This window comes from Symphalangus syndactylus, chromosome 9 (assembly GCF_028878055.3).
Source record: "Symphalangus syndactylus isolate Jambi chromosome 9, NHGRI_mSymSyn1-v2.1_pri, whole genome shotgun sequence".
NCBI classification, from domain to species: Eukaryota; Metazoa; Chordata; class Mammalia; order Primates; family Hylobatidae; genus Symphalangus; species Symphalangus syndactylus.
In genome coordinates, this window is record NC_072431.2 from 120,147,457 (window position 1) to 120,170,906 (window position 23,450).

The 23,450-nt window shown below is 45.1% G+C and overlaps 2 protein-coding genes across 7 annotated transcripts in view; one reads left to right on the forward strand and one right to left on the reverse strand.

Annotated features, from left to right (window-relative positions):
- The window catches only part of SLC24A2 (solute carrier family 24 member 2), a 288,482-nt gene that overhangs the window by 254,970 nt on the left and 10,062 nt on the right, over nt 1–23,450 (forward strand). For all 6 annotated transcript variants that reach the window (XM_055294137.2, XM_063609090.1, XM_055294140.2 and 3 more), the window contains 2 exons: nt 4,742–4,873; nt 21,347–21,436. In XM_055294137.2, coding sequence (XP_055150112.1) covers nt 4,742–4,873; nt 21,347–21,436 — 222 coding nt within the window. The remainder of the gene's footprint in view (nt 1–4,741; nt 4,874–21,346; nt 21,437–23,450) is intronic.
- The window catches only part of ACER2 (alkaline ceramidase 2), a 150,880-nt gene that overhangs the window by 1,265 nt on the left and 126,165 nt on the right, over nt 1–23,450 (reverse strand). Inside the window, exon 10 of the transcript XR_008660222.2 lies at nt 727–899. The gene's annotated coding sequence lies outside the window, so the exon portion shown is untranslated. The remainder of the gene's footprint in view (nt 1–726; nt 900–23,450) is intronic.

Genomic DNA, 23,450 nt, shown 5'->3' on the forward strand with positions numbered 1-23,450 from the left:
ATTAATATTTTATAGAGAGACCAGATTCCTGCTTCCTGTGTAATTTGTAGAGCAATCCCAGGCTGCTCAGCAAACGAAGTCACAGCATGTGGGTGCCTTTGTCCCGGAAGCACTGCAATCAGTCATCAGTTTCTGATTATCTCTCAAGTCAGTATAGGCAGTCCAGGGCTCAAATGGCCCTTGATGGGTGTCAGAAACTTAGAGCCTCATATATTGTTCCTTTACTCCATGGCCCAAGATTATCTTCTGCTGTGGTCAAAATGTCCCCTCTAGCCAGCAAGAAAGAGGAAGGAAGGAGGAAGGATACATCCACACCCTTTAAAGATAGATCCAGGAAGTTGTGTGAAGGACACTTCCAATATATCCTTTGGCCGGAACTTAATCACATTGCCACACCTTGCCGAGAAGGCTGAAAACCAGAGTCTTTATTCCAAGCCTAGGTAAAAGCAAGCTTTCTATTTGTTAAAGCATAAAGGCAGTACTGTCATCCCTTGCTATCCGTGGGGGACTGGTTCCAAGATCCCCAAGGATACCAAATTCCATGGATGCTCAAGTCCCTGATATAAAATGGGGTAGAATTTGCATATAACAAATATATATCCTCCCATATCCTTTAAATCATCTCTAGATTGTTTAGAATGCCTAATGCAATGTAAATGCTATGTAAATAGTTGTTACACTGTATTGCTTTTTATCTGTATCACTTTTTATTGAAAGTTACTTTACCACAGTTCTGGACGCTAGAAGTCCAAGCAGCAGGTGTTTGGCGGGGTTGGTTTCCTCAGAGGCCTCTCTCCTTTGCTTGCTGGCACTGCCTTCTTGCTGTGTCCCCATCTTCATGTGGCCTTTCCTCTGTGCAAAGGAACCCCTGGTGTCTCTCTAGGTGTCCTAATCTTCTCCTATAAGGACATCAGGCAGATTCAATTAGGACCCACCCTAGTGGCCTTGTTTTAACTTAATTACCTCTTTGAAGATCCCATCTCCAAATAAGTCACATTCTGAGGTACTGTTGGGGGTTGCAGCTTCAACATATGAATTTGGTTTGGGGAGAAGGAAGGGGCATGATTGGGGGGAACACAATTCAGTCTATAATAGGCAGAATAGATAGGGGAAGACAAGCAGTAGTCTCTTGCCACGTTAACCTGCCAGCAGCCCTGTAACTGGATAAATACTGCAGTAATTCTTTGGAATCTTCTGTTCTGTCTCACCTTTTAAATCCAAGACTCTTCGAAAGCACGAGTCCTAGAATTAAATGCAGTGCTTTGCACCTGTAGGTGCCCAGTGACTGCTTGCAGGTGTTGGTGGTAACTGCCCAAGGGATCACAGCCTGAGCAGACACTGGAACTCAGGATTCCTGATTCTCTACCACCTACTCTGCCCAGCATGCTGCACTGACTCTTTTAAGTTCTGACAACCAACACACCACCACCCACCATGTGGGAACTTAAAAGTCCTATGTTTTTGTGTCAGATTTTTCATATCAAAGATTACAAGGCCCTAAAGCTTTACACAATTCTAGGATTTCCACAGAGACCCCAGCAGATATCAAACTATTTTAAGCCCTTATATCAAAAGCCATTTGAATCCTTTCTGGACCATTTTGCTTTGTTTTGTTTTCTATGGACACTCTGCAGAAGTTTTAGGAGGTAAGGGCGAGTTGTCACAAGGTCAAAGCCAGCATACCACAACTCTAGGAAAAGTTGGAAAATCACTGCCCTAACCTCAGTGGCCTCTCCCCTGGAGCATCCAGTTTGAACAAAGACAAAGTAAGCCTCAAACTTGGAACAGTATTTTTTTTCTTCCACTTCTCTAACCAGCTTGCAAGCTGCCTCCCATTGAGCCAGAGTGAGACTTTACTTGGCAAAGATAATTTCACCTACTGTATGCCAACAGCCTTGCTCCTGGGGTACCTCTCAAATCCACCCCAGGATTCTAGGTTCCTGTACTTCCCTGTAGCAGGACTTGGCCCCCAGGAAGCTGTGAAGTTTCCGTGGAAAGCCCTGTTGGCACAGCCTGAGACATAGTCTCTTCTCCTAGTCCATTTCTGCCCTAGCAACAGCTACCTCCAATGCAGCTTTGGAAGCTGTTCAATATAGCTAATTGTTTGCATTGGACAGTAGTGTGTTTAGAGCTTATACATCTAAACAGACAATTATTATTTTTTATTTGCTAGTGGCAATGCCTGCCTGGTGACTTTGGCAGATGGAGAAAGGAGCTAATCCGTAGGTTATAAGCAGAAGGTTTATTGATTAAATGTTACCATCTGTTGGTGTCATTAAAATGATATGAGTCATAAAGAGTTGCTTTTGTGTTTTATCAGAAAAAGGTTAGCTTGAAGTTGAGAGAAAAGTTGCTACATTGTGGATGGTAGTGATGAACAGAGCTGGAGGGAGGCATCAATCCCAGAATGGGGAGGAGCCTTAATGAACTCATCAGCTTGATGGGTTTTCAGGGAAGCTGACTGACCCTCTGCTAGAAAAAAAATCATCTCTCATGTGAGATGGGGTATTTATTAAGAATGACGCAATACCCCAAAGGCTCCCATGCCTATTTCTGGGGCATCTGCCAGGAGGTAAGGGGAAAGTCATTCATTTGGGTTAAACAAGAAGGATCGTATCTGGGAGGGAACAGACAGGAAAATATACCTGTCTCCTTAATCCACATTGGCCCCATGACACAAAGATTATTCACGTAGCTAGCAGACACCTTGGGAGGCTGGTGAGCCCAATAGGGAATGATATTCTCTACACCCGCCATATCCACAAGGAAGAGACAGAGGTGGCATAGAAGAGGGGCCAGAGCCAGCCCACCAAGCTTCCGCCAAAGATGGGAGCCCTCAGGATGGAAGAAAGCAAGCAATGGGTGGAATAATATGTGAATTGCATAGCAAAGAAATAGGGAGTGTGAGGTGTATATTTAAAAAGGATCCCAGGGACCAAAATGAACTGTGCCAACTTCCTGATTCTGCCTTATTATACCTAATCCCTTTAATTCCATCATATTTGCTGTTTACAAATTCTTTTACCCACTGCCAAGGACATATACCCAAAGCAGAAGAACCTGTTGTTACTAACCCTTTTCAATATGGCTTGGCATCCCTTTTTTAAATCATTATTTCAAATTGTAACTCCTAGAGAGAGTTGAAGAGATTGTATAAACCACTACACATACTTTCGGCAGTACCTTAGGTTTGCCAGATAAATAAACAAGACATAGCATTGCTGCGAGCCCGGCCTCTCACCCAGCCCTGACCTCTCCCTCAAGGCCAGCTGACCCAAGCCTGCCCCTCATGCGACCTCTGTAGGGACACAGGTGCTGGAGGGGGGCGCTGTTACTGTTTGAAAAGTGTGCGGTGCTGGAAGCAAGAGCCCCAGGGGTAGGAGCTTTCTAAAGGAAGCATCAGTGGAAAAGTTCCTGTTGATATTTTTAGATCTGATGCGTGGTCCACTGCTGCACTTTCATTTTTAAACAAGCAGGGAAGGGAGTGATTGATGATGTCTACAGTGCTGTTTTGGAAGTGTTGAAGGCTCAGCTGACAGGCTAATGGTCACCCCCTGCTGGGCCCAGACCCTCCCCGCTCCATCTCTTCTAGCCCTGACTTCAGAAGCTACTGACTTCAGTGGCTGACAAATAAAACGCTGGCCACTGGCTGCCAAGTCAGAGACTCTGAAGTTTGTTCCCTGGCTCCGACACCCTGTGCAGGTTCAGTGTCTTGCTCGACTTCTACCTTCTGTTTCTGAGGACTGAGACATATGTTTGCATAAGTCGTCTTTGGCTGAAAGTACAATGGTTTAGAATTTAACTGTGGTTAAGCAGGTGACCAACTCACAACCTGAGAAGGGTGTGGGGGTGAGAGGGAGAAATGAAGAGAGATCGGTCAGTGGGTACAAACTTACAGTTAGATAGAAGAAATCAGTTCTAATGTTCCTTAGGAGACTAGGGTGACCATAGCTAGCAACAACATGCTATATATTCCAAAGCTAGAAGAGAGGGCTTGGAATGTCACCACACATAGAAATGACAAACACTCAAGGTGATGGAGGCCCCAAATACCCTGACTTGATCATTACACATTCAGTGCATGTAAAAAATACAGGTACCCCATAAATACGTAAAATATCAATGAAAGAAAAAAAAACTCAACTACACAAAAATCGATGCACTTAGCTATTCCAAGGCCAGTGGGAAGTTAATCTCTCTTAGTAGTATTACTGAACTGTTTCTGTGTAGTAGTATTACTGAACTTTCATTTGCCTGATGAAAATCAGTGTTCCAAAAGAAGAGAAAAAAATATTTTTTATCAGTGCTCTCCTTCCCAAGGAGCCTGAAGCTTGTGGCTCTGTCTTCAAGGAAATGGAAAGATGGGGAGATGGTGGTCATCAAGTCTTTTCCTCCACAGATATAGTTTCTTATAAGAAGCTCGTGAATTGTAGTTGTAGCCCACTGCAGTTGAATAATCAGTTGATGAACATGAGAAGCTGAAGAGCGTTCAAGGGGAGAAAAGAAAATTCTTACGTGCTCATGGCTGGGCAATGTATTAGTTGTTCCCAGGACTCAGACTGTGACAAATGAGGTTTATCTTACAAACCTCAAAAACACACATATGAAGCTACTGGAATGAGTCCAGAAAACTCCTGATAAGACATGCAGCTTCCCCTTTGTTCTGTGCTCCTGCTGCTGTGCCTGTGTACCTTTAATTTTTTTGTTTGTTTGTTTAATTTTACCTGTTTTTCTACCACAGACCACTGATGAGGAGGAGGACCAGCCTCTCAGCCTTGCCTGGCCTTCTGAAACCCGCAAGCAAGTCACATTTCTGATTGTTTTCCCCATAGTATTTCCTCTCTGGATTACCTTACCTGACGTTCGCAAACCTGTAAGTAAAGCATTTTAAAAATAGTTTCCTTGTAAAACGGATGGTACATAACAGGGTGCATAGTCTGCTTCAGTTTGTGTTAAAAGGAAATAGGAAGTACACTTGTATCAAAATTTCACATGTACCCCATAAATAGGTACAACTATTATGTAACAAAAAAAAAATTTTTAAGTTTAAGGAAAAAGAGAAAGTGACATTAAGACCACCCAAATTTCTCTAGGCAGACACACAACCACACTGATTGTTCAGGTTATCAAATCTGCATAACAAACTACCCCAAAACTTAGTGGTGTGAAACAACCATCATTTTAGTCAGCCCTTGGATCCTGTCTATCAGGAATCTGAATAGGGCACATTGTGGATGGCTTGTCTCTGCTCCATAATGTCTGTGGCCTGAAGTAGGAAGACTTGAAGGGTTATGTGTATCTCATCTTGGGGTTACAATCATCTGGAGGCTTCTTTGCCGTTTCTGGCACCTGGGAAGAAATGATTCAAATGCTAGCCTCAGCTGGGACTGTCTACTGGAATGCCTAAACATGGCCTCTTCATGTGACTTGAGCTTCCTCACAGCATGGTGTCCTCAGGATAGTGAAATGTTTTACACAAGAGGTCAGTCAGCACTCCAAGAGTGAGTGTTGCAGTGACAGAAGGCAGAAACTGCATGGTCTATGATGATTCAGTCCCAGAAGTTATATAGATTCACTTCTGCTATGCCCTATTGACCAAAGCAGTCATAAGTGTGTCTTGATTAAAGGGGGAGGAGACAAAAAGTTTACCTAGAATACATCAGTGTCATATAGCATATCACTCTCCTGTTGGGAAGAGTGTCAAAGAATTTGCAACCATGTTTTAAAACCACCACAGCTTTTGTCTCTGAGAAGGTAATAAGGGCAACTGAAGGTCTGAAGCAGGAAGGTTACTCACATTTTCTTGAACATTCTTGTGACTATCATTACTTTAATCGACTATGTTACTATCATTACTTTAATCGATTTTATTATCTACCATTATCACGTACTGGGTGCTCTGAACACAACAACATCAGCAAAGTACAACCTGAGTATAGACCAAATCAAGAGAATACACCCACCCATTGTTGATGAAGTGAGTTCTTGGGCCATTGCCCCAGAGGTGAAAGAACTAATGAGAGAGGAGGAGAAACAGCTCTACTTCTTAGTATAGCACCACACACACAAACTCATTCAACAAAACTGTATACCTAATATGCATCAGATTCCGCACTAAATGTTCCTCGTGAGAGTCTCATTTCTGTTTGGGACAGCACACAGTATACTCGGAAATCCAGTCCATCCCAGGGCTGGCCCTTGTGGGGAGCAATGAGAGAAGCCCCAGTGGCTACCCTGGCCATGCTGCAGGGGCTGGCTCTCAAAGGGGGACTGCACAGGGAGGAGAGCATCGTGGACAGCTTCATTTTCTTGTTATGTGCATCAACCAGGGCAGTTGTCATAACCCAGATAACAACTGCCTTGATTGATTCCTGTTGGTTTGCCAGCAGTTGCCAATCAGGAGACTTTGATCTTCTCTAATAACCTTCTTGATCTTTCAACTCAGATTGGCAAGAGGATGAACATTTTGCCAGCCTTTATTCTAAAAGTCCTTCCCAACCCTGAGATCCCAAGGCCTTGAGTTATTGGCCCACTGTAAACTATATTATGTAATTTCAGGAAACATCTAGGGTAGGAATATGTATATTGTTGGCACAAGTAGAAAGAAACTTAGGCACAAACAAGTTAACTAACTTATACCTGGTCATTTCCTAGAAGGTATGGCTGAGATCCAGACCCAGGTCTATGTGACCACATGGCTTGGGCTTTGCTTCATATTTAGTGATGCCAGAAAGTAGAAAAAATCATTTTAAAAAAAAATCATTTCTAAAAGCACTTGGAATAGAATATTTTGATAACTTCCAGCATAATTTATCATAAGTCTTCAAGAGCTCCTTCATTTGAAAAAGGCAGAAGAAAAACCCCATCCCATTAGCTTGGCCCTTAAATAATGCAGCCTAGTGGAGAGCCATGTCTTGTCAAGTAGACAACGAGAAAGGACTTCTGGTAGGACTCCCAACAGTATAGGTTTCCTGGTAAGGGATGCATGAGACAGGTGTGGCTCACTTAAAGCAGTATTTAAGTTTCTTTATTCAAGATACCATTGTACAGCATCTGCACTATGTAAAGGCCTGACTTCCTGAAAACCCACAACCAAATAGCTGAATGTGTTTGATTTTTCTTGGCTCACACCACATTGGCATTTCTAAGATATGCTTGCGTTTTCTCTCCTCTCTCTGTCTCTCTCTGTCTCTGCTGTTTAGTCCAGTGCTTTTGCGTGGCCCTAGGGAGGAAAATCAGGGAGACAGATACCGTTTTCTAAATTCCCAAAAAGGGCCTCATGTGGTGTGGCCCCCAGAAGATGGGGGCAGATTGGCTGATGAGAGGATGTTTGCACACAACCACTGAGGCACTCGGGAAGATGTGCAGGAATGGGAGGAAGATGCCAGTAAGTCAAGGCCCTTGACTCTCAGGGTTGGGAGGAACTCTCAGAGAAAGGGCTAGGCAAAGTGTTTATCCTCTTGGTAATCTGAGTTGAAAGGTCAAAGAAGCTGTTAGGGAAGATCAAAAGCTCCCAACTTCTGAACTGGTAACTTTTGGAAAACCAACAAAAATCCATCAAGGCAGTCGTTACCTGGGTCATGACAACTGCTCTGGCTGATGCCACAATCCCAAGAGGCACAGAGCAAGAAAACAGAACTGTCCCCAGTTCTCTTCTCCCTGTGCAGTCCGCCTCTGAGAGCCAGCACCTGCAGAATGGGCAGGGTAGCCAGCGGGGCTTAACCTCATTGCTCCCCCCAAGTGCCAGCCCTGGAATGGACTGGATTTCTTTTGTTTTTCTGAGTACTCTGTGCTACTCCAAGCAGAAATAAGACTCTTATGAAGAACACTTTGGTTTTTTCCAACTTCCTTCACAAATATTTATTGAGCACCTAATTATGTGCCAAACACTGGGCCTTGGCCAGTGCTTAAGAGATATAAAGACAGGATTGCTGGCAAGATGGCCAAATAGGAACAGCTCCAGTATGCAGCTCCCAGCAAGATTGCCACAGAAGGTGGGTGATTTCTGCATTTCCAACTAAGGTGGGGTGTGGGGTGTTGCCTCACCCAGGAAGTGCAAGGGGTCAGGAAATTCTTTCCCCTACCCAAGGGAAGCTGTGAGGGACTGTGCCATGAGGAACAGTGCACTCCAGCCCAGACACTGTGCTTTTCCCACAGTCTTTGCAACCCGCAGACCAGAAGATTCCCTCCAGTGCCTATGTCACCAGGGCCCTGGGTTTCAAGCACAAAACTGGGTAGCCGTTCGGGCAGACACCAAGCTAGTTGCAGGAGTTTTTTTTTTCCCCGCATACCTCAGTGGTGCCGGAACACCAGTGAGACAGAACTGTTCACTCCCCTGGAAAGGAGGCCGAAGGCAGGGAGCCAAGTGGTCTGGCTTGGTGGGTCAAATCCCCATGGAGCCCAGCAAGCTAAGATCCACGACTTGAAATTCTCACTGCCAGCACAACAGTCTGAGGTCGACCTGGGATGCTTGAGCTTGGTGGGGGAAGGGGTGTCAACCAGTGCTGAGGCTTAAGTAGGCAGTTTTACCCTCACAGTGTAAACAAAGCCACCCAGAAGTTCAAACTGGGTGGAGCCCACTGCAGCTCAGCAAGGCCACTGTGGCCAGGCTGCTTCTATAGATTCCTCCTCTCTGGGAAGGGCATCTCTGGGAAAAAAAAAAAGTAGCAGCCCCAAACATATAGATAAAACCCCAATCTCCCTGGGACAGAACACCTGGGGGAAGGGGCAGTTGTAGGTGCAGCTTCAGCAGACTTAAACATCCCTGCCTGCTGGCTCTGAAGACAGCAGCAGATCTCCCAGCACAGCGTTCAAGCTCTGCTAAGGATCAGACTGCCTCCTCAAGTGGGTCCCTGACACCCGTGTATCCTGACTGGGAGACACCTCCCAGTAGGGGCCAACAGACCTACCTCATACAGGAGAGCTCTGGCTGGCATCTGGCAAGTGCCCATATGGGACAAAGATTCCAGAGGAAAAAACAGGCAGCAGTCTTTGCTGTTCTGCAGCCTCCTCTGGTGATACCCAGGCAAACAAGGTCTGGAGTGGACCTCCAGCAAACTCCAGCAGATCTGCAGCACAGGGGCCTGTTAGAAGGAAAACTAGGCCAGGCACGGTGGCTCACACCTCTAATCCCAGCACTTTGGGAGGCTGAGGTGGACAGATCATGAGGTCAGGAGATTGAGACCATCCTGGCTAACACGGTGAAACCCGCCTCTAGTAAAAACACAAAAAACTAATCAGGCGTGGTGGTGGGTGCCTGTAGTCCCAGCTACTCGGGAGGCTGAGGCAGAATGGTGTGAACCCAGGAGGCGGAGCTTGCAATGAGCCGAGATAGCACCACTGCACTCCAGCCTAGGTGACAGAATGAGACTCCATCTCAAAAAAAAAAAAAAAAAAGAAGGAAAACTAAAAAACAGGAATAGCACATCCACTCAGAGACCCAATCCGAAGGTCACTGACTACAAAGACCAAAGGTAGATAAATTCACGAAGATGGGGAGAAACCAGCACAAAAAGGCTGAAAATTCCAAAAACCTGAACACCTCTTTCTCAAGGATCACAACTCCTCAGCAGCCATGGAACAAAAATGGATGGAGAATGAGTTTGATGATGACTTCACAGAAGTAAGCTTCAGAAGGTGGGTAATAACAAACTCCTCCGAGCTAAAGGAGCATGTTCTAACCCAATGCAAACAAGCTAAGAACCTTGAAAAAAAGGTTAGACGAATTGCTAACTAGAATAACCAGTTTAGAGAAGAACATAAATGACCTGATGGAGCTGAAAAACACAGCACGAGAACTCTGTGAAGCACACAGAACTATAAATAGCTGAATTGATCAAGCAGAAGAAAGGATATCAGAGAGTGAAGATCAACTTAATGAAATAAAGTGAGAAGACAAGGTTAGAGAAAAAAGAATGAAAAGGATCAAACAAAGCCTCCAAGAAATATGGGACTATGTGAAAAGATCAAATCTACCTCTGATTGGTGTACCTGAAAGTGATGGAGAGAATGGAACCAAATTGGAAAACACTGTTCAGGATATTATCCAGGAGAACTTCCCCAATGTAGCAAGACAGGCCAACGTTCAAATTCAGGAAATACAGAGAACACTACAAAGATACTCCTTGAGAAGAGCAACCCCAAGACACATAATCATCAGATTCACTAAGGTTGAAATGAAGGAAAAAATGTTAAGGGCAGCCAGAAAGAAAGGTCAGGTTACCCACAAAGGGAGGCCCATCAGACCAACAGCAGATCTCTCTGCAGAAACCTTACAAGCCAGAAGAGAGTGGGGGCCAATATTCAACATTTTTAAAAGAATTTTCAACCCAGAATTTCATATCCAGGCAAACTCAGTTTCATAAGTGAAGGAGAAATAAAATCCTTTACAGACAAGCAAATGCTGAGAGATTTTGTCACCACGAGGCCTGCCTTACAAGAGCTCCTGAAGGAAGCACTAAACATGGAAAGGAACAACTGGAACCAGCCACTGCAAAAACATACTAAATTGTAAAGACCATCAACACTATAAAGAAACTGCATCAACTAACAGGCAAAACAACCAGCTAGCATCATAATGACAGAATCAAATTCACACATAACAATATTAACCTTAAATGTAAATGTGATAAATTCCCTAATTAAAAGACACAGACTGGCAAATTGGATAGAGTCAAGACCCATCAGTGTGCTGTGTTCAGGAGACCCATCTCACATGCAAAGACAAACATAGGCTTAAAATAAAGGGATGGAGGAAGCTTTACCAAGCAAATGGAAAGCAAAAAAAAAAAAAAAAAGCAGGGGTTGCAATCCTAGTCTCTGACAAAACAGACTTTAAACCAACAAAGATCAAAAGAGACAAAGAAGGGAATTAACATAATGGTAAAGGGATCAATGCAACAAGAAGAGCTAACTATCCTAAATATATATGCACCCAATTCAGGAGCACCCAGGTTCATAAGGCAAGTTCTTAGAGACCTACAAAGAGACTTACACTCCCACACAATAATAGTGGGAGATTTAATACCCCACTGTCAATATTAGACAGATCAACGAGACAGAAAATTAGCAAAGATATCCAGGACTTGAACTCAGCTCTGGACCAAGTGGATCTAATAAACATCTACACAACTCTCCACCCCAAATCAGCAGAATATACATTCTTCTCAGCACCTCACTGCACTTATTCTAAAATTGACCACATAATTGGAAGTAAAACACTCCTCAGCAAATGCAAAAGAATGGAAATAATAGTAACAGTCTCTCAGACCATAGTGCAATCAAATTAGAACTCAGGATTAAGAAACTCACTCAAAACTACACAACTACATGGAAATTTAACAATGTGCTCCTGAAAGACTACTGGGTAAAAAACAAAATGAAGACAGAAATAAAGATGTTCTTTGAAACCAATGAGAACAAACAACACAATGTACAATCTCTGGGACACATTTAAAGCAGTGTGTAGAGGGAAATTTGTAGCACTAAATGCCCACAAGAGAAAGCAGGAAAGATCTAAAATTGACACCCTAACATCAAAATTAAAAGAACCAGAGAAGCAAGAGCAAACAAATTCAAAAGCTAGCAGAAGACAAGAAATAACTAAGATCAGAGCAGAACTGAAGGAGATAGAGACACGAAAAACCCTTCAAAAAAAAAATCAATCCAGGAGCTGGTTTTTGAAAAGATCAACAAAATTGATAGACTACTAGCCAGACTAATAAAGAAAAGAGAGAAGAATCAAATGGATGCAATAAAAAGTGATAAAAGGGATATCACCACTGATCCCACAGAAATACAAACTACCATCAGAGAATACTATCCCTTCCTTACACCTTATACAAAAATTAATTCAACATGGATTAAAGTCTTAAATGTTAGACCTAAAACCATTAAAATCCTACAAGAAAACCTAGGCAATACCATTCAGGACATAGGCGTGGGCAAGGACTTCATGTCTAAAACACCAAAAGCAATGGCAACAAAAGCCAAAATCGACAAATGGGATCTCATTAAACTAAAGAGCTTCTGCACAGCAAAAGAAACTATCATCAGAGTGAACAGGCAACCTACAGAATGGGAGAAAATTTTTGCAACCTACTCATCTGACAAAGGGCTAATATCCAGAATCTACAATGAACTCAAACAAATTTACAAGAAAAAAACAAACAACCCCATCAAAAAGTGGGCAGAGGACATGAACAGACACTTCTCAAAAGAAGACATTTATGCAGCCAAAAAACACATGAAGAAATGCTCCTCATCACTGGCCATCAGAGAAATGCAAATCAAAACCACAGTGAGATACCATCTCACACCAGTTAGAATGGCCATCATTAAAAAATCAGGAAACTCCCTCCTTCCTTCCTTCCTTCCTTCCTTCCTTCCTTTCTTCTCTTTCCCTCTCTGGCCCAGGCTACAATCTACTCCGCTTGCTGCTGCCCGCGCCGCGGACTGCCTGGGACTCCCAGCGCACGCGACCACTCCCTGCCTTTTCTCCTTTCGCTGCACGCACGCGTTCGCCATCTTGGCCACGCTGGTCGCCAGCTCCTGATGCTGAGTGCTCTGCCCGCCTCAGCCTCCCGAGGTACTGGGACTACAGACGGAGTCTCGCTCACCCAGTGCTCGGAGTTGCCCGGGCTGGTGTGCGGTGGCATGGTCTGGCCTCGCGGCAGCCTCTGCCCCCCAGCCGCCTGCCTTGGCCTACCAGGGTGCTGGGATTGCAGCCCCTGCCCGGCCGCCGCCCCATCTGGGAGGTGGGGAGCGCCTCTGCCCGGCCGCCCCATCTGGGAAGTGAGGAGCGCCTCTGCCTGGCCGCCCCGTCTGGGAAGTGAGGAGCGCCTCTGCCCGGCCACCCACCGTCTGGGAAGTGAGGAGCGCCTCTGCCCGGCCACCCACCGTCTGGGAAGTGAGGAGCGCCTCTGCCCGGCCACCCACCGTCTGGGAAGTGAGGAGCGCCTCTGCCCGGCCGCCCCGTCTGGGAAGTGAGGAGCACCTCTGCCCGGCCACCCATCGTCTGGGAAGTGAGGAGCGCCTCTGCCCGGCCACCCCGTCTGGGAAGTGAGGAGCGCCTCTGCCCGGCCGCCCCGTCTGGGAAGTGAGGAGCGCCTCTGCCCGGCCACCCATCGTCTGGGAAGTGAGGAGTGCCTCTGCCCGGCCTCCCATCGTCTGGGAGGTGAGGAGCGCCTCTGCCCGGCCGCCCCGTCCGGGAGGAAGTGAGGAGCGCCTCTGCCCGGCCGCCCCATCCGGGAAGAAGTGAGGAGCGCCTCTGCCCGGCCGCCCCGTCCGGGAAGAAGTGAGGAGCGCCTCTGCCCGGCCACCCACCGTCTGGGAAGTGAGGAGCGCCTCTGCCCGGCCGCCCCGTCTGGGAAGTGAGGAGCGCCTCTGCCCGGCCACCCATCGTCTGGGAAGTGAGGAGTGCCTCTGCCCGGCCTCCCATCGTCTGGGAGGTGAGGAGCGCCTCTGCCCGGCCGCCCCGTCCAGGAAGTGAGGAGCGCCTCCGCCCGGCCGCCCCGTCCGGGAAGAAATGAGGAGCGCCTCTGCCCGGGCGCCCCGTCCGGGAAGAAGTGAGGAGCGCCTCTACCTGGCCGCCCCATCCGGGAAGAAGTGAGGAGCGCCTCTGCCCGGCCACCCATCGTCTGGGAAGTGAGGAGCGCCTCTGCCCGGCCACCCACCGTCTGGGAAGTGAGGAGCGCCTCTGCCCGGCCACCCCGTCTGGGAAGTAAGGAGTGCCTCTGCCCGGCCACCCCGTCTGGGAAGTGAGGAGTGCCTCTGCCCGGCCGCCCCATCTGGGAAGTGAGCAGCGCCTCTGCCCGGCCACCCCGTCCGGGAAGAAGTGAGGAGCGCCTCTGCCCGGCCGGCCCGTCCGGGAAGAAGTGAGGAGCGCCTCTGCCCGGGCGCCCCGTCCGGGAAGAAGTGAGGAGCGCCTCTGCCCGGGCGCCCCGTCCGGGAAGAAGTGAGGAGCGCCTCTGCCCGGGCGCCCCGTCCGGGAAGAAGTGAGGAGCGCCTCTGCCCGGCCGCCCCGTCTGGGAAGAAATGAGGAGCGCCTCTGCCCGGCCGCCCCGTCCGGGAAGAAACGAGGAGCGCCTCTGCCCGGGCGCCCCGTCCGGGAAGAAGTGAGGAGCGCCTCTGCCCGGCCGCCCCATCTGGGAGGTGAGGAGCGCCTCTGCCCGGCCACCCATCGTCTGGGAAGTGAGGAGCGCCTCTGCCCGGCCACCCACCGTCTGGGAAGTGAGGAGCGCCTCTGCCCGGCCGCCCCGTCTGGGAAGTGAGGAGCGCCTCTGCCCGGCCGCCCCGTCCGGGAAGAAATGAGGAGCGCCTCTGCCCGGGCGCCCCGTCCGGGAAGAAGCGAGGAGCGCCTCTGCCCGGCCGCCCCATCCGGGAAGAAGTGAGGAGCGCCTCTGCCTGGCCACCCCATCTGGGAGGTGAGGAGCGCCTCTGCCCGGCCACCTACCGTCTGGGAAGTGAGGAGCGCCTCTGCCCGGCCACCTACCGTCTGGGAAGTGAGGAGCGCCTCTGCCCGGCCGCCCCATCTGGGAAGTGAGGAGTGCCTCTGCCCGGCCACCCATCGTCTGGGAAGTGAGCAGCGCCTCTGCCCGGCCACCCCGTCCGGGAAGAAGTGAGGAGCGCCTCTGCCCGGCCGCCCCGTCCGGGAAGAAGTGAGGAGCGCCTCTGCCCGGCCGCCCCGTCCGGGAAGAAGTGAGGAGCGCCTCTGCCCGGCCGCCCCGTCCGGGAAGAAGTGAGGAGCGCCTCTGCCCGGCCGCCCCGTCCGGGAAGAAGTGAGGAGCGCCTCTGCCCGGCTGCCCCATCTGGGAAGTGAGGAGCGCCTCTGCCCGGCCACCTATCGTCTGGGAAGAAGTGAGGAGCGTCTCTGCCTGGCCGCCCCGTCTAGGAAGTGAGGAGCTCCTCTGCCCGGCCGCCCTGTGTCTGGGTAGAAGTGAGGAGCTCCTCTGCCTGGCCGCTCCGTCTGGGAGGTCTACCACGGAGGCCAGAAGCAATGTGGGGGCTGGACGTGCTGGCTCACGCCTGTGGTCCCGGCACTCTGGGGGGCGAGGCGGGTTGATCACTTCGGGCTAGGAGTTCAAGACCAGTCTGGCCAACTTGGCGAAACATGAAGAATACAACAGACAAACCAACCAACCAACTCAGTGACAACAAAACAGGTCTACCCTGGAGTCATACTCTAATTTTTTCTATTTTCCTCCCTTTCTGATCCTTTATCCCACTTTCTTTTTCTTCCTCTTCCTTCTCCCTCTTCTTTGTCAAATAGAGGATTGAGTTATTATCACTGATCCATATAAAGTCCCTCTCTCATTTATTTTAACTCCCACCCCCCATTTCTATTCCCCAACTTCCCATGTGCAACCTTCCTAATATGTTTGATACGCATCTTTTTGTTTATATTTTTAGAAAATGTTTATTGTTTTTGTATGCAAAAAAAATTAATAAAAAAAAAAATCAGGAAACAACAGGTGCTGGAGAGGATGTGGAGAAATAGGAACACTTTTACACTGTTGGTGGGACTGTAAACTAGTTCAACCATTGTGGAAGTCAGTGTGGCGATTCCTCAGGGATCTAGAACTAGAAATACCATTTGACCCAGCCATCCCATTACTGGGTATATACCCAAAGGACTATAAATCATGCTGCTATAAAGACACATGCACACGTATGTTTATTGCGGCACTATTCACAATAGCAAAGAGTTGGAACCAACCCAAATGTCCAACAACGATAGACTGGATTAAGAAAATGTGGCACATATACACCATGGAATACTATGCAGCCATAAAAAATGATGAGTTCATGTCCTTTGTAGGGAATGGATGAAACTGGAAAACATCATTCTCAGTAAACTATCGCAAGGACAAAAAAACCAAACACCGCATGTTCTCACTCATAGGTGGGAATTGAACAATGAGAACTCATGGACACAGGAAGGGGAACATCACACTCCGGGGACTGTTGTGGGGTGGGGGGAGGGAGAGCATTAGGAGATACACCTAATGCTAAATGACGAGTTAATGGGTGCAGGAAATCAACATGGCACATGGATACATATGTAACAAACCTGCACATTGTGCACAAGTACCCTAAAACCCTAAAGTATAATAAAAAAAAAAAAATACAAAAATTAGCTGGGCATGGTGGCACGTGCCTGTAATCCCAGCTACTGGGGAGGCCGAGGCAGGAGAATCGCTTGAACCTGGGAGATGGGGGTTGCAGTGAGCCGAGATTGTGCCACTGCACTCCAGCCTGGTGACAGACAAACAAAAAAAACCCTAACATGACCAAGAAGCCAAAAAAGAACTGAATTCTCACGTGGACTCTCCTACCTATACCTATGAGGTATGACCTTAGCAGATTAACCTCTCAGTTTCCTCTTCTGTTAACTATGCATACTTCACTGGGTTGTTGTGCTTGTTTGTTTGTTTTTATGAGATGGGGTCTCGCTCTGTCAGCCAGGCTAGCGTGCAGTGCTGTGATCTCTGCTCACTGCAACCTCCGCCTCCTGGGTTCAAGCATTTCTCCAGCCTCGGCCTCCCAAGTAGCTGGGATTACAGGCACGTGCCACTGTGCGCCTGGCTAATTTTTGTATTTTTAGTAAAAAAAAAAAAAAAAAAAAAAATCAACAAAATTGATAGACTACTAGCCAGACTAATAAAGAAAAGAGAGAAGAATCAAATGGATGCAATAAAAAGTGATAAAAGGGATATCACCACTGATCCCACAGAAATACAAACTACCATCAGAGAATACTATAAAAACCTCTATGCAAATAAACTAGAAAATCTAGAAGAAATGGATAAATTCCTGGACATATACACCCTCCCAAGACTAAACGAGGAAGAAGTCAAATCCCTGAATAGATCAATAACAATTTCTGAAATTGAGGCAGTAATTAATAGCCTACCGACCAAAAAAAAGCCCAGGACCAGATGGATTCACAGCCAAATTCTACCAGAGTTACAAAGAGGAGCTGGTACCATTCCTTCTGAAACTATTTCAAACAATAGAAAAAGAGGGAATCCTCCCTAACTCATTTTACAAGGCCAGCATCATCCTGATACCAAAACCTGACAGAGACACAACAGAAAAAGAAAATTTCAGGTCAATATCCCTGATGAACATCGAGGCAAAAATCCACAATAAAATACTGGCAAACTGAATCCAGCAGCACATCAAAAGCTCATCATCACTAGTCATTACAGAAATGCAAATCAAAACCACAATGAGATACCATCTCATACCAGTTAGAATGGTGATCATTAAAGAGTCAGGAAACAACAGGTGCTGGAGAGGATGTGGAGAAATAGGAACACTTTTACACTGTTGGTGGGAGTATAAGTTAGTTCAACCATTGTGGAAGATAGTGTGGAGATTCCTCAAGGATCTAGAATTAGAAATACCATTTGACCTAGCAATCTCATTACTGGGTATATACCTAAAGGATTATAAATCATTCTACTATAAAGACACACGCACATGTATGTTTATTGTGGCACTATTCACAATAGCAAAGACTTGGAACCAACCCAAATGTCCATCAGTGATAGACTGGATAAAGAAAATGTGGCACATATACACCGTGGAGTACTATGCAGCCATAAAAAAGGATGAGTTCATATCCTTTGCAAGGACATGGATGAAGCTGGCAACTATCATTCTCAGCAAACTAACACAAGAACAGAAAACTAAACACTGCATTTTTTCACTCGTAAGTGGGAGTTGAACAATGAGATAACATGGACCCAGGGAGGGGATCATCACACACTGGGGCCTGTCAGGGGGTGGGGGGCTAGGGGAGGGAGAACATTAGGACAAATATCTAATGTAGGTGACAGGTTGATGGGTGCAGCAAACCACCATGGCACATGTATACCTAAGTAACAAAGCTGCACATTCTGCACATGCACCAAAGAACCCAAGCCGATATCACTCTGATGTACCAAAAGCTTCTAATGAGAGCACCCACTGTCAATTATATAAGTAAACCACAACATGGGAACAAAATGACCAGCGCTTGGATGCAATTTGCTTATTTGCTAATTAGTATGAGGTCCATCCCAGCAGATGGCAGGATGAACCCCCATTACTATAACCATAAATTGTCATGTTAGACCTTGGCTCCAAGAGCTATTTTCTTCCTTCCAATGACACTGGTAACTCAATGACTGTACAGTTGCTACTGGGCAGAGATGTCTGGAATGAGACCATGCTGTCCAAGTAAGGGGAATGGTCCAAGAAAAATGAAAGAAGTGATTACCTGGGTTGTGAAAATGGAAATGGTAAAGTAGTTCGACAGTTGGGAAACACTTAGCCCAACTGCTGATGCATGAAACGTTGATATTTCCAAAGCAGGAACAACATGGGAGGTTGGGCGAGGCAGATGGCCATACAGCTGGAATGCTAGTTTCTACTTCCCTGATGCTTTTTTAAATTTTCTGACATTCAGAGCAGAGCCTAGTATGATGATCATGATCATGATCATTATGTATATGGCGGGGTATATTTTGAGCATTATTGGCCCTGTTTTTCTTTAGGAAAGAGTCAGTATAATCTAGATATTGGGAGCACGTGTGGTACAGTCAGGCCGACCTAGTTTCAATTTTATCTCTAGTTCAGGATCTGGGTACAGAGTAAGTTCTCAGACTATCTACCTCTAGCTTATGATGAAGACTGAAAATTCACACAAAAAAATTAATTTTTAGCCTTTTTCATTGAGCCCCTAATGCAACATTAGGTATGTTTCAATGCCCATTAATTACTAATTGGCTTAAGAATTGTGAGCATCAAATATTGATTTAGAGAGGTTTTCCCTAGTATGTTGATTTGAATTTAGTTCCTTTAATTCCTTGTCTGATACCTTGCTCTATACCTTTTGGCTAGGAATTTTCTGTAGCTCAGTTATGATATTTTTCAGATGAGAAATAACTTCACAAGTCAGAATCAAATCATTTGAACATATCTCAAAGAACAAACAGGCAGAGATACAAATTTAAAATAATAATTATACATTTAGTAAATGAGCTAACCTGGAAAACGAGCACTCTACGAAATGAGGACTCTCCTAGGATATCTAGTACTTACGCCACACCTTAAAGCATGTAGAAAGCTTTTCATTGTCTTCATACATTGCCCAGAATCAAGCATTGGTTGGGGCTCTAAACACACACGTGACCCCACGTGGCAAGAGGGCTCTTCTCTTTCCTGTAACAGAGCACAGCCATGGAAGATGAAACCCTCATTCCATGTAGGATCCTGAAACAGTGACTGTGATCAGATGAAAAGGATGGGAACTTTAATGAGCTAAATGCCTTGGAAAACTTGATCTCTTGGCACTGGCTCAGGGAATTCAGTCTCCAGAATCCGGCTGATTTCCTAGCTTTAAAAAAAAAAAAAAAAAAGTGCTTTCATAAGTGAAGATCTAATGGCTGGGTGCGGTGGCTCACACCGGTAATCCTAGCACTTTGGGAGGCTGAAGCAGGCAGATCACATGAGGTCATGATTTTGAAACCAGCCTGGCCAACATGGTGAAACCCTGCCTCTACTAAAAAATACAAAATAGTTAGCGGGGTGTGGTGGCAGGTGCCTGTAATTCCAGCTACTCAGGAGGCTGAGGCAGGAGAATTGCTTGAACCCAGGAGGCAGAGGTTGCAGTGAACCAAGATCACGCCACTGCATTCCAGCCTGGGTGACCGAGTGAGACTCCGTCTCAAAAAAAAAAAAAAAAGTGAAGGTCTCCAACTCCACTTTAAAAAAATGATTACTTTTTTTTTTTTTTCCTATTACCGATTAAAGCGCTTAGGTCCCTAGGAGGGGTCTGAGTCCTTGTCCAAAATATTTTTCTTCTAAGAAAGAAAGGGGACAGGGAAAAGCACTCGAGGGTAAGGTTTTGGCTACTCACTGTGGCCTGATGCCTTCCCCTGATTTCATCAAACCTGCTTGGTCTTCCAGCCATCCCAGCTAACAAACGGCCCCACAAAACAGCAGTCATTTAAAGAAATGGATGGGGTAAAATTTAACAGAACCATGCAAATGATCATAAATATATATTGAAAACTTGAAATTAGTAAAGAAAACACAAGCCTGGTTTGGAGCAATAGAGACTGTGTTCATCATTATTGATATTCAAAAGATTACCATGTATGAGTTTATCTTTTCCTTTTAATGGAGCTCTCAAAAGCCATGACAGAATGTGTTCTATGTGACTGCCCAAGGTCAGCCCTTCAGACAATTGAGATTGCTTTCATACAAGTCAACTCTAAAATTCATTTCTTTAGATAAAATTGGATGGCATTATCAAAGCAAAAAAATGGGATTGTTTCTCAACGTGGAAAGCTTTGAAATAAAAAGTGTTTGGCAGTAATAAGCAAGAGGCTCTCTGACAGCACTGTGCTGTCCGAGTGTGTTTTTAAAGGACCCCAATTTTTCAACAAAGGACATCAAAAGAACACCACTACAGTGCAAGCCTGGATTTCTCTGTAGTGGGACTGGGTAAGAAACACTGCATTTCAAGTGTCTGATTTTTTGGCTATTTCTAGGAAACTTTAAAAATGCTCACACTTTATGCCTGAGATAGCCTAAAGTCTACTTCTGGAAGCAGAATTGAACATAATATATTTTGGAGTGATGAACAGGAGAGAAAACATTCTTGAGAACAATGTCTGATCTGCCATCTCAGTGGAAATCAGTACAGTTGGGCACTTCTGCCTCTGTCTACTCTGGTCCATGTGTGGTTCTAGTGTCCTGGAGAATGGCCATCATCCAGAATCTATAAAAGCTGTGGTAGTGTCTTTTTCTGTGTGACTTTCTTGATCATTGGTGGTACTGTAAGATGAGTCAGTATTTTTAAACCTGCTGATCCTTCCCATTTCTTGTTCAATGGAATTAATCCCATAGGTTTCCTGGCATATGGATTGTTAGGATTCATGGTTTACAAGCAATAGAAACTGATTCTGACAAACTTTGGAGCAAAAGAAAGAAAAAGGAGGAGGGAGAATATGGTGTTAATATTGAAGGAAAGGCCAGAAAACCAGGCCTTAGAAAGGGCAAGAGCAGAGGGAATCTAAACATCTCATAGCAGGAACTAACAGACATTCTCTTCAAGACTTCCATCTCAGGAACCAGCACTGTGATCACTCAGTTCCTATCAATTTCACATCTCCAAGGGAGAATCTTACTGTCCCAGCTTGATCAGGAGTGAGTAGGGCCTTTTGATTGCCAATCCTACTAAGATGCAGGAAATGCTAGAGACATCGCTACAGTGGTGGCTTTAGCTTTGGATTTCCGGGTCAGTCTCAGTGGATAACACTGATATTCTCAACTCTCCCTGGTTGTCTTTCAGTCGTCAAGGAAGTTTTTTCCCATCACGTTCTTTGGCTCCATTACCTGGATTGCAGTATTCTCTTACTTGATGGTCTGGTGGGCGCACCAGGTAAGATTTTGATAGTGACATGCATCTGCCTGGTTTTTCTCCAGTCCTGATTGTCAAGTGTTTAATCATCGTGTTTGCTTTCTGCAACTGCCACAACAGTATTGGGTATGACACAGACAAGTTAGCATTCCAGGACTAGAGGAATTTATCCACTTAACTTTCCCTAGTCTCCTGGCTGTAGCATGGAATTGAATCAGCATAGCCTCTGGACAGCCACGTACGTGGAAGCAGGCAAGTCTAACTACTTCTTGCCTCTGCAGCCTGACAGACACCAGGACAACCCAGACCTGGGAGCAATGTCAAGATTTTGCCTGACTCAGTAGTACTTACTTTATCTTGAGCAGCCACTCACCTCACGTTCTCACCAGCATTTTAAAACTGGCTCTAGGAAAGCATCTGGAGACAAAATAGCCTCTTCCTTGAGCTTCACTTTACATACATGATGATGTATTTTTATTATTTTTAACTCAATATGAGTCATAATGCCTATCACAAGAATACACTCTCAGTAATCATTATTGAAAAACATGAATGAAGAGTAAGATTCAAGTGTTTCACATTTTCAAAGATAATAGTGGTAACCATTGATAATTGAGTATGTACTACACACCCGACAATTCACATCCCTTTGTCTTTATAATCTTAACAGTAACCCTATACATAGGTTCAAAGCCTATGAAGCAGGTACTATTATTATCCACAGTTTACAGATAAATAAGTTAAGCTTAAAGCTGGTAAGATTACCCAAAATCACATAGGTAGAACTGAGATTTTAACCCAGGACTCTGCAACTCCAAAAATCATGCTTTTAATCTCTATTATAAACTACATAAATTCCAAACTTCCCACTTGTATTATTATACTTGGCAACATAAATAAAATATAGCAATTTGAAATAAGGAAATATATATTGAGAACATCTGTGAATAGACTTTTCAACAAATGGTGCTGGAATAATTGGATTTCCATATGCCAAAATAAATAAACTTAGATCCTTACCTCATACTTTACATAAAATTTAACTGAAAGCAGATCATAGTTTTAAATGTAAGAGTTTGTAAAGCTATCAAACTTCTGGAGGACAGAAAAAAAAAATCTGTATGACCATAGGCCAGGCAAAGAGTTCTTTGATATAATACGAAAGCATGATCCATGAAAGCAAGAAAAGTGATTAATTAGATTTCATCAAAATTAAAACTTTCGATCTTCAGGAAACACCATTAAAAAGGAAAAGAAAAACCACAGGCTGGAAGACAGTATTTGCAAATCATATATATCTGATAAAGCACTTGTATCCAAGATATAAGCTTAAAGCTCCGTAATAGGAAGGCAAGCATCTTCAAGTATTCTAATTTTAAAGATCTGAACAGATATTTCACCAAAGAAGATATGCAGATGGCTAAAAAGCTCAAGAAAATATGCTCAACATCATTATTAATTAAAGAAGTGTAAATCAAAACCATAACAAGATACCACTTTACACCCACTAGGATGGGTATAATCAAAAAGATAGAACCTAACAAGTGTTGATGAGGATGTATAAAAATTAATTAGAATCCTTACATACTGCTGATAGGAATGTAAAACAGTGCAGCCGCTTTGGGAAATAGTTTGGCAGTTCCACAAAACATTAAACATAGAGTTACCATATGATCTAGCAATTCCACTCCTAGGAATAGGCTTAAGAGAAATGAAAACATACGTCCACAAACACTTGTACACAAATGTTCAAAGTAGCATTACTCATAATTACCAAAAAGTGAAAACAACCCAAATGTCCATCAACTGATGAATGGATAAGCAAAATATGGTATATCCATACAATGGAATATTATTACACAATACAAAGAAATGAAGTACTAATACATGCTACAACATGAGTGAAACTCAAAAATATTATGCTAAGTGAAAAAAGCCAGTCACAAAAGGACACATATCATATGACTTATATGAAGTATACGGAACAGGCAAATCTATAGAGACATATAATAGGTTAATATTAATAGTTGCCTAG